This window comes from Podospora pseudocomata (assembly GCF_035222375.1).
Source record: "Podospora pseudocomata strain CBS 415.72m chromosome 2 map unlocalized CBS415.72m_2, whole genome shotgun sequence".
NCBI classification, from domain to species: Eukaryota; Fungi; Ascomycota; class Sordariomycetes; order Sordariales; family Podosporaceae; genus Podospora; species Podospora pseudocomata.
Window position 1 is genome coordinate 1,248,459 of NW_026946365.1, and position 13,377 is coordinate 1,261,835.

Below are 13,377 nucleotides of genomic sequence, written 5' to 3' on the forward strand. Positions count from 1 at the left end.
GAATGTCTGTATCAGTGCATATCTTTTGCGCGCCGTTGTTCATTTTTTTTGCCCTTGTCCAACCGTGCCAAGCCGCTAACGACCCCTGCTCTGCTGCCATTCCAGCGCCAAGGCTTCAATGACGTCGATCTCTTCGAGAAGCATCAACAACAAATGTTCTAGGTAATATCCATTTCTGGTTTTTCAAAGTCGGTAAACTCTCAAGGGGGATGCTCGTGTAGAATTCAGCCCTTTATGATCTATATCTTGGGGGTTTCCTTACCTCTAAACAGTTTCCAACCTTCCCTAACCTTGCATGCCATGTCATGGTCAAATTGACTGGCATTGCAAAGCAAGTCAACAAAAGAGCGCACCCTAAACCACGCATTTATAGGCTCTCCAGGATAGCTGGCAGCCTGTTCTGTCTCTTATGTTGCGAGTAAGTCGTGGGCCGTACATCTTCGCTAACTTGCAGTGCCCGTTATCTTGATCACCTCCAGGATAGAAGGAGGCCACGCATTTAGGACCAAAACACACAAACACCAACACCTTCTCCCAAGTGTCATCACCTGCTTCTGTACTTGAACACACGTGTACTGCTTTCTTACTCGGTCAGACAACCCATCTAAGGCAGGTACACCAAAATCACGACATGGTCAGCACACATGAGACAATGTCCAAAAAGCCTTGCCTGTCCAGAAATCTAACCCCACGCTCACCTCGCTTCATGGGCGTTACACAGCCTCTCTCCTATCTCTGTCCCTGTGTCGCTTTGCCGTTATGTGCCACCCAAAACAATATCGACGACGATGGGCAGCCTTGCTTCAGCTGGGGTCTCACAGCGGAAACAATAAACGACATCAACATCAACAAACAAACCAAAAATCACTCACATCTTCGGCCCGTTTCACGTTCGTGCTTTGTGGTGATAGTGATGTTAGCTATACCCAATACAAAGTCGCCCAGCAGTGGGTGTCCTCGGATCTTGCACCGTAAATACCCCAGAGTAAAAGTATGTCAGCAATGCATCAGCCACTCATACTGTTGTGCCTGTTCAGCCAGCCGTCATGTCGAACGGGAGCTGGGCGTGGGTAAGAATATCCTGTCCATTTCCAAGCGCCTTTGTAGGCCTCAACATACCTACGTAGCCCGAGCATCGATATCTCAAAGCCATCAGATCAAGTACCCAAACATCGGATTGCCCGAGACCTGTCTTGCTCAACTGCATTCCACATAGACTTTACACGCTCAACTGTCCCACCTCACTACATCTCCCAGACCGCCCATCCTCGCACTCAGCATCCCTGAGTCCAACCGCTAGAAACATTGGAAGTCGATCCGATTGGACCAAGCGCCGTTGTATTGCCTCGAGCTTTCGGGAAGATATCCCCTTCCTGACAAACCAGATGTATGCAGTTGACCAGAAGAGATAAACAAATTCCCAGCTCCGGCCACAAAACATGGAAGCCTAGCAAAAAACAAGCTTCTCTCCCGCTTCCCCCTTACCGCAGGCCGCGGGTGAGGCCGCGCGGGCAATTGCTGGTGTTTTGGGAAGGAGTATCTACCGGTATTGGTTGTGGACTAGAGGAGAAGCCACAGCCGCAGTCTTGCGCTATCTTTGGGAGGCACGCACCAGTGACACCACAAGGCCAAGAGCAGGGATGGCTTCATGAGGATGGGGGTTGTGAATGGAAGATGCCGATTGCCGGGGTGGATGGTGGTGATCGAGGAGGAGGTTACCTAGCCATCATCTTGGCCCTAAATATCCCCAAAACACGACTAGTGATGTTGATTGCCGACAATATGTTCTCACACTAGGTATGCGCAGCATATACAACAGACCGCACTGCAAGAACCTCACACCACCTCCTGGGCCATCTCAAACGACGTGGTTTCACAACCCGAAGGTCACCTACCCTGCTCAACAGCTTTCTGCAAGTCACACTTCGCCCATAGCTATCTACGACAACGTCTCTTGCGTGGGTTTGGTTATCTCTTTGTCTCAGATCCTGACTCACCTCACACCCGTTGATATCAACATCATTCATATTCCGACTCCCAAAACAGCAGTTCACTTATGCTTGTTTCTTTTTCACACATGCACTCCCGCCACCTAACCCTCCCACCCTTACACAACCCTACCTGTCAAATCCACAACCATCTTCCCACAGCAACCCCCAACCCTTGAGGCCTCACCTTTTCTTTTTCACCTTGCAGCAAAGGTGGCATTTCTTCTTCTCCCGATGATGGATATCGACCAACCTCACACCTGCCCTATGTATTCCGCAAAGGTAGCCAAGGGCCTGGACTTTTTTGCCTTCAAAAAACCCCCACCCACGGAAGCCCACCGCCATGTAGCGGAAGATGGCAAGGCAATTTGTAAAAACCACATGACACACATCACCTGCTTCCCGCGGGGATGATCGCAAAAAATTATGGCGTGGCGGGCAAAGGAGAATAAGGCGGGAAGCTGACTTACGGGTAACCGGGGGTTTTGCATCCGACCAGCCCTTTTTTTGCCCTACGAATTTATCTAGGAAAGGAAAAAGATGTTCTTGATCAAGAAGGTGTGCAAAAGCGGTATATCGGTATGTATGACTTGCATTATTCGAGTCACCACACCACACCTTGTTTCGGAGCATTGATTTGCCCTTCTTGCTGTTGTGTGTTGTATGTTGCAACCACTCCTCTCCCCCCTCTTGATTGTAACGTCCCCTTCTTTTCCACCGTGCTATCCAGTCCTCCTCATACAGTACGGGAACACATCCCCCCATCAATATCTCCCCTCCCAATCTTACACACCTATCTCTCAAACCCTTGATAATCACAAGCCAAACCGAACCCCTTCTTTCAAAAGCCGCCATACCCCCCTCATGATCATTCACATTTTTTTTTTCTTCCATGCTGCCAACCCCATTTCGTCTGAAAATCGATCGGACCGTTGACAAAGATCTCCACCTTTCATCCCGGCCAGCCTAGCGTGCCTTGCGTGGGGGTGAGTTCGCCGGGTGCTTCCCGCAAAAACCCCACCACTTAACAGGGGTTTCTTTCCAGTCCCGGGCGGAATTACCTAATGACTTACACATTATTTCTTCCCTCAACTCCAATCCCGGCGAGTGGTTTCGCCCACGAGGGTTGGGGGCGATTGGTTTTCGGAGAGAAATCCGACTTTCGGACACTAAAAAGAAACTCGGAAGGTTTTTTATTTATTTTTTTTAAAAAAAAATCATGGGTGAGGTTGTATTCTAGGACTTGTGGGTCAACGTGCTTGAGAGAATTGTGAGACCTTGGAAAGGCTTGTTGTGATGGTTCCCAAGGTTGCTTTTGAGGTTTTTGGGTCCTGTTAGCGGCCGTTGTAATGGAGTAGGAAGGGTATAGGTGAGTCTATTTTCATGGCCTGGGCAGGTATGTAGGTCAAGCATGTAAGTGATGGCTGTCATTGCTTTATCTGTCACGGAAAAGTCTAGATGTCTAGATCTCCATTTCACATCTGGCAAGTTCGGGAATGAGACGGGGACACAGAAGCCATATCCTGGTTTTGTAAGTGTGTAGTGGTGATATCGACCGAGCAGGTCAAAGTTGGCTGGCTGATTGTGAGATAACAGCGTTGCTGTCTTGAAACCGGGCAGATCAAGGTTGAAGATATGAGGTGGTCGTGAGACCGGCGAGGGACTGCTATTATATGCCATCACTCTCGTTTGGCTTCTTGATAGGTCAATCATCTTGTTCTCTGAGAGGTGGTCAGTTCAACTCCCCTACCCATGATGCAGTTAGATGGCATCCCTGCTGCGGCTCTCCAACTTGCTTTTTGCTCAAGAACCTCAACACCAAACCCTAACTCTCCTTTTCAGCTTCCGATTCCCCTCCTCCCTCTTCCCGAATTCCTATCTGCTTGCTTGCTTGCTCGCTGCGTATCAGCGTGTGGGTATCATCCGCCCCGCCAGCCAGGCCCTTGCTTCCCGTGTCGTCCCAAACCATTCATCGGAACGGCTGCAATTCTTGATTGACTGCGGGCATGCAACAGCAGCTATCTCGCATACCGGTACGGAGTATGGCCTTCGGTAGTCCAGATACAGAACAACTGACGAGTTATTAGCATATACGTACCGAGTCATTCTTACCGGTTTCTTGTCGCGATCATTGAACTCCTTGATGCCATCCCAGCATCAAGCACGACACAAAAAAAAAACCTCTCTTCGCTCTCGCTTATTCACCATTCATGCCCAAAGTATCCAGTCAAAATGGTCGTGTAAATACGTAACAATTATCCTCTTCCACCCCCTTCTGCCTCAGCCGTGTGTGCGGCGCGGTTGCCCAACTTCTTGGTGAATCAGAAGCTGATAGAACGACAGAATTGATATCGCGATAAGACGTCGGAATGGCGCCAGTGTAGCGGTCTGCCTTGGTCAGAGCTGCAAGCACGCACACAAACTGTGTGTAATCTGTCTCACTCCATCTCCCGGGATTTGCCTTGTGTACCTGTGTCTCGGAGGCTGTAACTGCTAAATAGGCGCTGCAGCTATCCTATCAATCAATCTCGTGGGGGTCCTTCTCATGTCTGAGATCAGTCTCACAGAGGAACAAGACCAGGGCTCAGAGGCAGGCAGGTACCCGCGTTATCGTCACTCATCACTCTGTGATCCAAGTGAAGCCATCACGCAAGGTCTGGTTTGCTGATACGTCTGGCTAAAGGAGGTGTTCACGGCATCGTGTTACCACCCTACGACCCTGCGGGAACAGTACCGCGTCCGCAGCGCAGGAAGATATAATGCCGCACACGTAAAATCCACCTCGGATGGCAAATGTCATATGCCTCTCTGTTTGTCGGATTGCACTGCAGGCGGCCGCATCAGAACCTTGACGGACACTGGGGATGGATGGCTGGCTGGATATGGACGAGCGAGCCGCCCATCCCGCTGTGGATCTCTGTGCCGTCAAGCAAAGAGGCAGACATGTGTGTTGGGTCCCAATGAGCGTTCTTATCTGTATCATGAGACCATTCAACCCAAGTATGCAGTGATAGAAGGATATCATGGTTGGATGGATGGGCGATGAGTAGGGCCGCTCATCACCCGAGAAACAATCAGGTATTCCGAGAACGAGTCCGTGTAGTGTAAAGAGGGGGGGGATGCAACCTCGATTCGAGAAGATAAGTCGGCGAGCTGGGTATGGCTCCAGTAAAGAATGGGTGAAACGTCGTCGATCCTGAGAGATCAGTCTAGCATAAAATACAGCGATAGAGGAGCGCTTGAAGGGCGATCCGGTCATCTCCATTCGCGAGTGCTTTGATTGCTTGGCCACCGAGCTGCCGGCACATCTAACCAACGGTTCTGCCACATGCTTGAATGTCACGATGGGAGTGATAATCAGATAGGGCGGGCGGCGTTAATCAGGGATCGCCCGAAAGGGAAGTACCAAGGAGCGGGCCAAGAATTCGAGAAAGAGAGATGCAGTCAAGAGAGGAGACGTCCGTGTGTCCGAGAGCCCAACTGAGATGTCCGTGGTGCGGTCCGGAGTCCTGACAGGCTGGTTGGGCTGGTCGATGACAGCCAGGGAGGCTGTGAGATGTCATGATTGTCACCAAGGGGCACAGGGGCGGCTCCAACGGTCGAGGCGGCTCGAGCGCTCGCGTCTTGCCTTGCCTGCTGCTTGCTTGCTTGCTTGCTTGCTTGTGCTGCCCTACGATGCGTGTTTGCTAGTGGCCAGGTCTGTGGTATTTTGCAGTTTCGTCTCTTATGACGCCTTATCTCTCGCCTGGCAGGTTGGTTGTCCCTAGAAGGTGGAAGCTCCGGTGGCATATGTTGGCTGTTTGCTGTTTGCAGGCAACAACGTACGATTTGGACCGATTAGATTCTGGAATGGTCGAATGGGAAGTGTTCCATGCCGCCGCCAGGCCTTGTCGTTCACTTTCTTGGAAAATGGTATCTTTTCGACCTGTTTCGCATCGGCCTCTGTGTGTGTGAACAGCACAAGAGGGTCCATCGGCTGAGCGGCCCTGCATCTGAGACGTGGGGCTTCATGACGGCAGCACGCATGCCTCAGGCACTGGTAGGGACACAAGAAAAACGCTTATCTGGACCCCCACAGACAACCCTTCGTCATCCATGTGGCTTCCCTTGAGCTGGCCGGTTCCCACCCATGATCCCTGTCGCTGACCCGTCCGACCGCCCGCCCCGTGTCACTCGCTGATAAAGTCGCAGGTTCCTTGGGCCCCAGTTCGTCAAGAAAGTTGTTGTATGTTGGACGAGGCCGAGCCCCCTGATTTGACCGTCCGTCCACTGTGAAGAAGGAAGAACATCAAGGTGCCCTGAATATACCGTGAGGGCACCTCAACGGGCACCTCGGAGAAGAAAGACCCTGTCTAGCTGCAACCGATGGTGGGTGAAGCGGGGGAACGGTGGACTTCCAAGTGGACCAAGGTGTGCTGTCAAAAAAATGGGAAAGGAGGGGAAGGCTCCAAAAAGCTGGGGAAGAAGAGCCACGATGAAGGGTTTTCCCAGTCACAAGCTCCGAGTGTAGCTTGTGATGCTCGCAAAAGAGGAATAGCAGACAGGAACAAACGGGCCATTTCTCCACGGTTCGTTCGCTTCCCTCACCGTCCAGAAGCAGGTGCGAAAGGTGGTGTTCCAGGTTCCAGTCAAACCCACCCTCTTTGCCCACCACCCCGCGGGCGACACACATTGCATCTCCACGTCCCACCCGCGCTTGCGAAAAATAATAATATTGGCACCATTGGCCTTGCCCTCTCCGATTTTCTCTGTTCAATGCGCCCACACAGCACCGCATTCGCCTGTTTGCCTTCCATGTAATAGTAATACTCAAGTAGAAAGGATAGGCTCGGTGTGTTCCATGTGGGATGATGGGGTCATATCCTATATGGTGGTGCTTGCTGGATCGGCGCTCTGCTTTGACAACAGGACCAGGTCTTTCTCCTAATGAGTGTGTGTCTCGGGTCCGAGTAGGTAGGTATGTAAATGGTAGATGTCGCGATGAGATGCTCGTCTGTCGTTGACTGACACCCGACTCACTGCCTGCTGTGACCGCCAAAGACATCCATCAACACCAGTAAAAGAGCATCCATCGTCACGTCACCTTTCGCCATCGATTGCTGGACCGGGGTGCATTTTGACCCCAAAGTATCTTCTGCCGAGGGGTTCTGTTCCGTGGAATAGGCGGGAACCTCTTCCCACGCCCGCCCACCGCGCGGGAGCCCTGTATCTCGCTAGTGATTGAGACCCGCGCAATGCCTATCAGAACGGCAGGTACTTGGGCCAGGTAGCAATTTATCTCCCTCAAATCCTAGCTGCCGGCGCTATCTCGCAGACCTGAGCACTCCCTCCCTCTCTTTTCTCTCTGCTTTTAGCTCTTGTCTGCAATCCTTACCAGGCGCCCTGTTTGCTTTTTTTTTGTTTGTGCCCATCAGGGGAGTCTTCTTCCAACCTCGATCGCTGCCCCATCTCCCGTTTTATCGCTGCTGCATCGCAATCCACCAGGGGGCAAGCCTACCCGTCCCAGTTCAACTAATAACAAAAGCAGACGAACCACCATCCGCCCGTCTGCTGCCGACGTGAGCCGCAGGAGCGAGCACCACAGCTTCAACGTCAACTCATCTTGAAGACCCCCCCTTGGGAATTTACTTATCAGCGCCACGACGGGAAACAAAACGGTTCTCGCTCGCCAAGTCGTAGTCTGCCACGGCCGTATCAAGATCTGGCGATACCGTCATCGCTTGCCTACCTATCAGAGCTCCCTAGTCTGCAACCCACATCGGGTATCAGATCCACCGCCAGATTCGGACCACGCCTGCTGCGCCAGGAGAATTTCACCGAAGGCACTCCGTTGGACCCAACCCTGCCCCTGGGGCCTGCTGTCCGTTTATCTATCGGCTGGTCCCTGACTCCCTCGTTGCCTTGCTTTTGGGTCTTGATCGCACATGGGCGTCTGACTCCCGGCCTACAAGCGCCTTCCCCGGCCATCATCCCTCCCCCCCAATTCCCGGCAAGCCCTTTGTAGCACCACATATATACTTGCCTGCAGAGAGCCGCCCCCCCTTCCAAAGGACCCAGACGCGATAGCCATCACATCTCACGCAAACGGGCACGCACGCAGATAGATACCACGCACCGCCCACCACACTCAAAAAGCCTCGCGTTCCCCTTCTGTCGCCGCCGCCACCACCACCACCATCACTATCACCACTACTACCACTACTACCACAAGCATTAACCCAACCCGTCTCTGGCTTTCCCGAGGCTGTGGATAGCTTATCAACCACTACCGCGCCGCTGCCTCTGTTTCATGGATAACATCCGACCTGTTCAGCCCCTTACTGCCATGTCTGAGTTCCGGTAGTCTTTGTCGTCGTTGGGTTGTTGTTCTTACTTCCACCTTTCCCCTCACTCTCACCACCTTTGAACACCATCTCACCTTAGTGGGCTCATATTCCGACCCTCTACAACCTTATTAAGGCCCATAACTCGGGCTTCTCCCTCCGCTCCTAGGCGTCATCATCACCCTCTCATATCACAGCCATGTCGACTCCTTCCGGATCCCCGTCGCCGCTACAGGTGGCGGCCAACAGCTTTGTCGATGAAACCAAGATGCCCAAGGGACACTGCCGCTACATCCTGCTTCTTCCCGAAATCAAGGGCCAGCGATGTGCCTGTGTCGGCTTTTCACTCAATAAAGGCATCCCAGGTGCCAGTTGTGACTGCGGTCACTTGGCGTGCTTCCACAACAAGGAGCCAGAAGTGGCCACAGACTCGAAGCAAGAGCTGGAACTCTTGAAGAAACGCATTCAGCAGCTTGAGGATCAGATGACCAGAGGGCAGGATGGTGTAACTGAAACTCTTGTCAGCAGAATGAACGAAATGGAGGAACACTTGGAAAAGAGCAAGGAAGAGTTCAGTGAACAGATCAAGGGCACCTATCGAAATATCACCATCAGCTGGCGATCCATCGAGCAGGCCGAACAGAAGAGCAAGCAGCAGGATGAACAGCTCCGCCAGATTTATGAAAAGTTGAGGGACCACAACGAACAACTCGAGAGGCTGGACGCTGGGCAGTTGGAACTCCGAGATGCTGACCTGAGCCTGGAGGAGCGGATCGAAAATATCACCGAGATCTTGGAGGAAGAGGAGGAACGCCAAAGATCATCACCTGCCCGGCGTCCCAGAAGAAGATCGACCTCCGACACATCACGCCCAAACCTCCCTTTAGGGCAGGGGGCCGTCCCGTCAGACGACTATCGTCGCCCATTTCCGCCAACGGCCGGCCCCCGCAACCCAGGACATGGCGAGGGCCTCGAACGAGGCGGGACCGCAGCGTTCCAACTGATGAAACCCCTCCCCGTTTCTGCCCGGTCCACGGGCCCGTGGACAGTGCACATTTCACTCCTCCCACATGCGGGTGTGCCGATGCCCTTCGAGCGGAACACCAACGCCTACCAGCGGTGTCTATCCCGAGGACTCCACCGTATGGTTGCAGTCCACGGACCCGACGCAGAGTCGTTCAACAGAGCGGTGGAGGAGGCATTCGGCAGCTTCCTGAAGGGACGGGAGTGGATGCCGCTGCAGGCGAAGCTCTGCGACGCCGAGACACTTCAGGGTCTTCCGATGCTTCGTCAACTGGACCCTCAACTGATTGATCCAAAGAAATACGACCAAGACTTCCTCCGCCACCAATGCGGCGTCTGCGACTCCAACGGCATCATCGATTCGTTGTACATCGCCATGAAATCCCACACCATTTCCTGGCACACCTTGAGGCATTCCCCCGTCTTCATGGCTGGTCTTGAGTCGTGCTGGGCATACGACGCCCTTCTCGACAGAGACCAATACAACGGCGACATGGCTATTGACGACGAGGACAGACCGGCAGCGGGCGATATCACCACCATCTTGCCTCCAATCCAACCGTCGCTCAAGAGGCCCCTCACCGAAATGTCGCGGTCAAACAGCTTCAGTGCCGGCGCAGCCGAAGGGGAAGACACGCGAAAGAAGCGAGCATGTCCAGTCCCGCCTCCTCCAGGCCCCATTGTCGAGATCAGGAGGCGCGGTGTTGGAGCAGCGTGACTAGCCAATGGGTTCGACCAGGAGCCACCCATTTTGACGATGCAAGATAATGCGAAACACCAGAGAACAAGAAACGATAAAGTGTGACCATAGCGCTGGGTAATGTTATAGATCAGGTCGGCAGGCAACGGGCGTTTGATGGAGACGGGGCGTACAACGATAAACTGGGGGGATATTTGGAGCACCAAAAGGGGTGCTTTTGTCGACTGGTTTCATGTTTTTTTTTTTTTTTTTGGCATTTGGGGGAACCATTTTTACCCCCATACTTTGTTTTTCTCGAATCTCCTGTCAATCATCAAATTCATACGTTGCATTTCTGTTTCTTGTCGGGGGGCGGAGGATTTTTGCTGAGGAATGATCCAAGATGATCAAAGCTATGCTGTTGTCTGTAAGAGAGGAGTTACTGTCATGGGGGAAGGACAGAAGATTATGATGAATGAGCGGTGGGTTTACCTTGGTAGTCCTTGGAAGTTTCCGGTGGTTTTTGGACCTGACTATGTAGGCAATCCCATGGGTACCCCGGACTTGTACTTGACTACTTGTGACTGTGAAGACGCCATATGAGTTGTTGATACCATGTCTAATCCAGGGGTGTGAGAAATATATGACTGCTGAGATGTTTGAGGGGTCAATAATGCATGAATTTGGAACAGCCCATCAGGTCGTAGAACCGAGAAGTGTCCCGCTCCTTCCTCGAATCGCCAGTCGTCATCACCGGTCTTTTCTCTGCCTGTCGAAACAATGGAATTGATTATTGTTTGGGATATCAGCCAATGACGTGCTTTCGAGATTGCTCGGTTTGGTCCTTATAAGCAGGGCCTGCTTTGTACCGTTTTGCAAACAATAGAAGGCCTTTTCAGTTCTCTAGTGTCGATAGGAATCAACATACTCCCAAGCTTTATATTTCTTTTCTCTGTGCCAGGCTGTCTCTCCATTCTTGGTCCGACGTTGAAGTGAGAGCATCAGGTGGGAGATCAGGTGACTTAGGCCCCAAATTTCATCTGCCAAGAAGTGTTGTCAGCAGCCGGCCGCTGTGGCGCCCGAGCCAGGAACCGCCCAGTGCCTAAGGACCCACGTTGTCGGCAGGCGCATCTTCAGGTCCGTCTTGTTATCAATCGCACCCAGCGCACCTCAGCCTGGCGCAACAATTGACAGCCAGCGACTGCCAGCCTTGCATTTTCTCCCAACCTCAGCAACCCATTGTGTCTGGAGACATTGGGCCCTGTTGTCAGCTTTAACAACGACGTACGACCCAATTTCCGACCGAGTCCTCATTTCCAGCCATTGATTCAATTTTAATCTCGGCGCGTCACCTATTTATCACCTTACGACCCGCCGCGACGCCAACATGGATCTCGACATTGAGATGGACGTGGACGACGTCCAGGAGGTCCCACAGCATATCCCAGAGGCGTACACTCATGATATAATCACCGGCGAGGAACAGGTTGGATTACTTCACGTGGCAAATCACCCTTGCCAAGCATCGCTGACAAGTTCTCTGTCTAGGAACCCGGTGAGGTCGACGACATCCCAGACGAGCAAAACGGCAGCTCGGCAGAGAGTGTTCGCGCGCCCAACAAGGTTCACATCCGCGGCCTCGACACCTTCACCCCCAACGATGTCAAGGGCTACCTTTCCGAGCACTACGGCATGATGGAGTTTGAGCGAGTCGAATGGATCAACGACAGCTCGGCCAATTACATTTTCAAATCCGAGTCGGCCGCGCAAAACGCCCTGCTTTCTCTTGCGGCGGTTGAGATTGCCGACCTGAGTCAGCTTTCGCCGCTTGAGATGCTGCCAGCCAAGAACTTTTCCCAAAAGCCAGAGTCGAACTTGCTGGTCCGGTTTGCGGTGGCGGGGGACAGGAAGGTGCAAGGGGCTGCGGCTTATAGTCGGTTTTATTTGATCAACCCGGAGTATGATCCCGAGGAGAGGCGCCGGAGGGGGGAGTTTAATAGGGGCAAGTATAGGGATCGGGATGACAGGCCTCGCAGGAGGAGGAGGGAGAGTCGTTCGGAGGAAAGGAATACGTTTGATGTTAATCTTTATGATGATGATCCGAAGGCGTTGAGTAATCGGGTTACGACGAGTCCTAGGCCACGATACCGGTCGAGATCGGTGAACTCGGCGGATTTTAGAAGGGAAAGGAGGGTTAGGTCCAGGTCGAGGGAGAGGCCGAATCGGAACAAGGAGCTTTTCCCTGAGAGACAGAGGCCGGCGGTTGGGCTGAGGGATAGGTCCGCTTCTCCAGTCAGGGATCGGGATGGGGATGCGCAGATGGATTTGGAGGAGGATGCTCGTGCTGTGGCTGTTCAGCGGAGTAGAGAAAGAGGTCGGGAGCTGAGGGAACGACTGTCTAGGGATACTAAGGCCAAGGAGTTGTTCCCAAGCAAAGTCACGGCAAAGAAGGAGCTGTTTCCAGAGAAGGCTGGGTTGGCGATTGGCAGCAAGGCACAGATGGATCAGGTCACTAACAGCTCAACTATTCTCGCCACCGGTATGTCGCAGCTTACTCTTCACCCCAACAAGCCTCTTTTTTTCTAGTCACAACCCACTTTTCCAACAATTATTCAGCTCACTAACACCATCTTCTACTCAGCATCACTAGCAGACAGGATAACAACTCGACCGACGGCATCAGGAGGGGAAGGGGGCCTGAATATTCGTGGCATGGCTGGGAAGCAAGGGACAGGTCAGGGGATTGCGATCAAGGGGACGGGGGCCAAGGTTAAGGAGTTGTTCCCGGGCAAGTTTGGGAGTGGGGGGAATGCTGGGAAGGAGTTGTTTGCGGAGAAGTTGGAGGGGAGGGGGAGGAGGAGGCAGAGGGCGGAAGATTCTTGGAATTGATGGGGGGTGGACATGTATATGCATTGATAAAGGCGTTCAGGAGAGGCTTGATTTGGGGTTATATAGCACTGTTGTAAGGAAATCTAAGGGCATGGAGGTTTCTATCATTGGATATGTGAGTTGTGTGGTGAGTTATGTGGCTGGTGAACGATGTGTGATGCTGTGGAACCGATATCAGAGCGATGATTGATGCATAAGATGGTGTTTAGGGGGGGTATATCTCTACTTGCTTAAGGACATGGAAAGAAGTCGTGGAGGTTTCTTTCAGCTTGAATACGTGAGTTCTATATGCCTTGTGAATGATGGATGCTGGGTGAGTGCTGGAAGAAGAAAGAGCAAGTTGAACAGTTGGTGAAGAAAGCGCCAGCCAACCAACTCCTTCATTTTATGGTATCAGTTGCTCTTTCCATCCAACGGTTTCACTCTTTCCATCTGATATCACCCTATTCGATGATAACAACGACGACTGACTACC

At 52.5% G+C, this 13,377-nt stretch overlaps 2 protein-coding genes across 2 annotated transcripts; both read left to right on the top strand.

The window, feature by feature from the left end:
- Positions 1 to 8,510: 8,510 nt before the first annotated feature.
- On the top strand, positions 8,511 to 10,052 carry QC762_202570 (uncharacterized protein; the record flags this gene model as incomplete). The annotated part of the gene is made up of 1 exon (XM_062887145.1): positions 8,511 to 10,052. One exon carries the CDS (start codon positions 8,511 to 8,513, stop codon positions 10,050 to 10,052), a length of 1,542 nt encoding a protein of 513 aa, XP_062746934.1.
- A 947-nt stretch (positions 10,053 to 10,999) lies between these two features.
- On the top strand, positions 11,000 to 13,043 carry QC762_202580 (uncharacterized protein). Its single transcript, XM_062887146.1, has 3 exons — positions 11,000 to 11,499; positions 11,562 to 12,552; positions 12,655 to 13,043. Exons 1-3 carry the CDS (start codon positions 11,401 to 11,403, stop codon positions 12,900 to 12,902), a joined length of 1,338 nt encoding a protein of 445 aa, XP_062746935.1. The 5' UTR covers positions 11,000 to 11,400; the 3' UTR covers positions 12,903 to 13,043.
- The last annotated feature ends 334 nt before the right edge of the window (positions 13,044 to 13,377 follow it).

Bases quoted from the DNA above. Each gene is read 5' to 3' on its own strand.
- QC762_202580 (XM_062887146.1), top strand. From the start codon at position 11,401: ATGGATCTCGACATTGAGATGGACGTGGACGACGTCCAGGAGGTCCCA. The intron at 11,500-11,561 runs GTTGGATTACTT...TTCTCTGTCTAG, and splicing joins TAATCACCGGCGAGGAACAG to GAACCCGGTGAGGTCGACGA. The intron at 12,553-12,654 runs GTATGTCGCAGC...TCTTCTACTCAG, and splicing joins CTCAACTATTCTCGCCACCG to CATCACTAGCAGACAGGATA.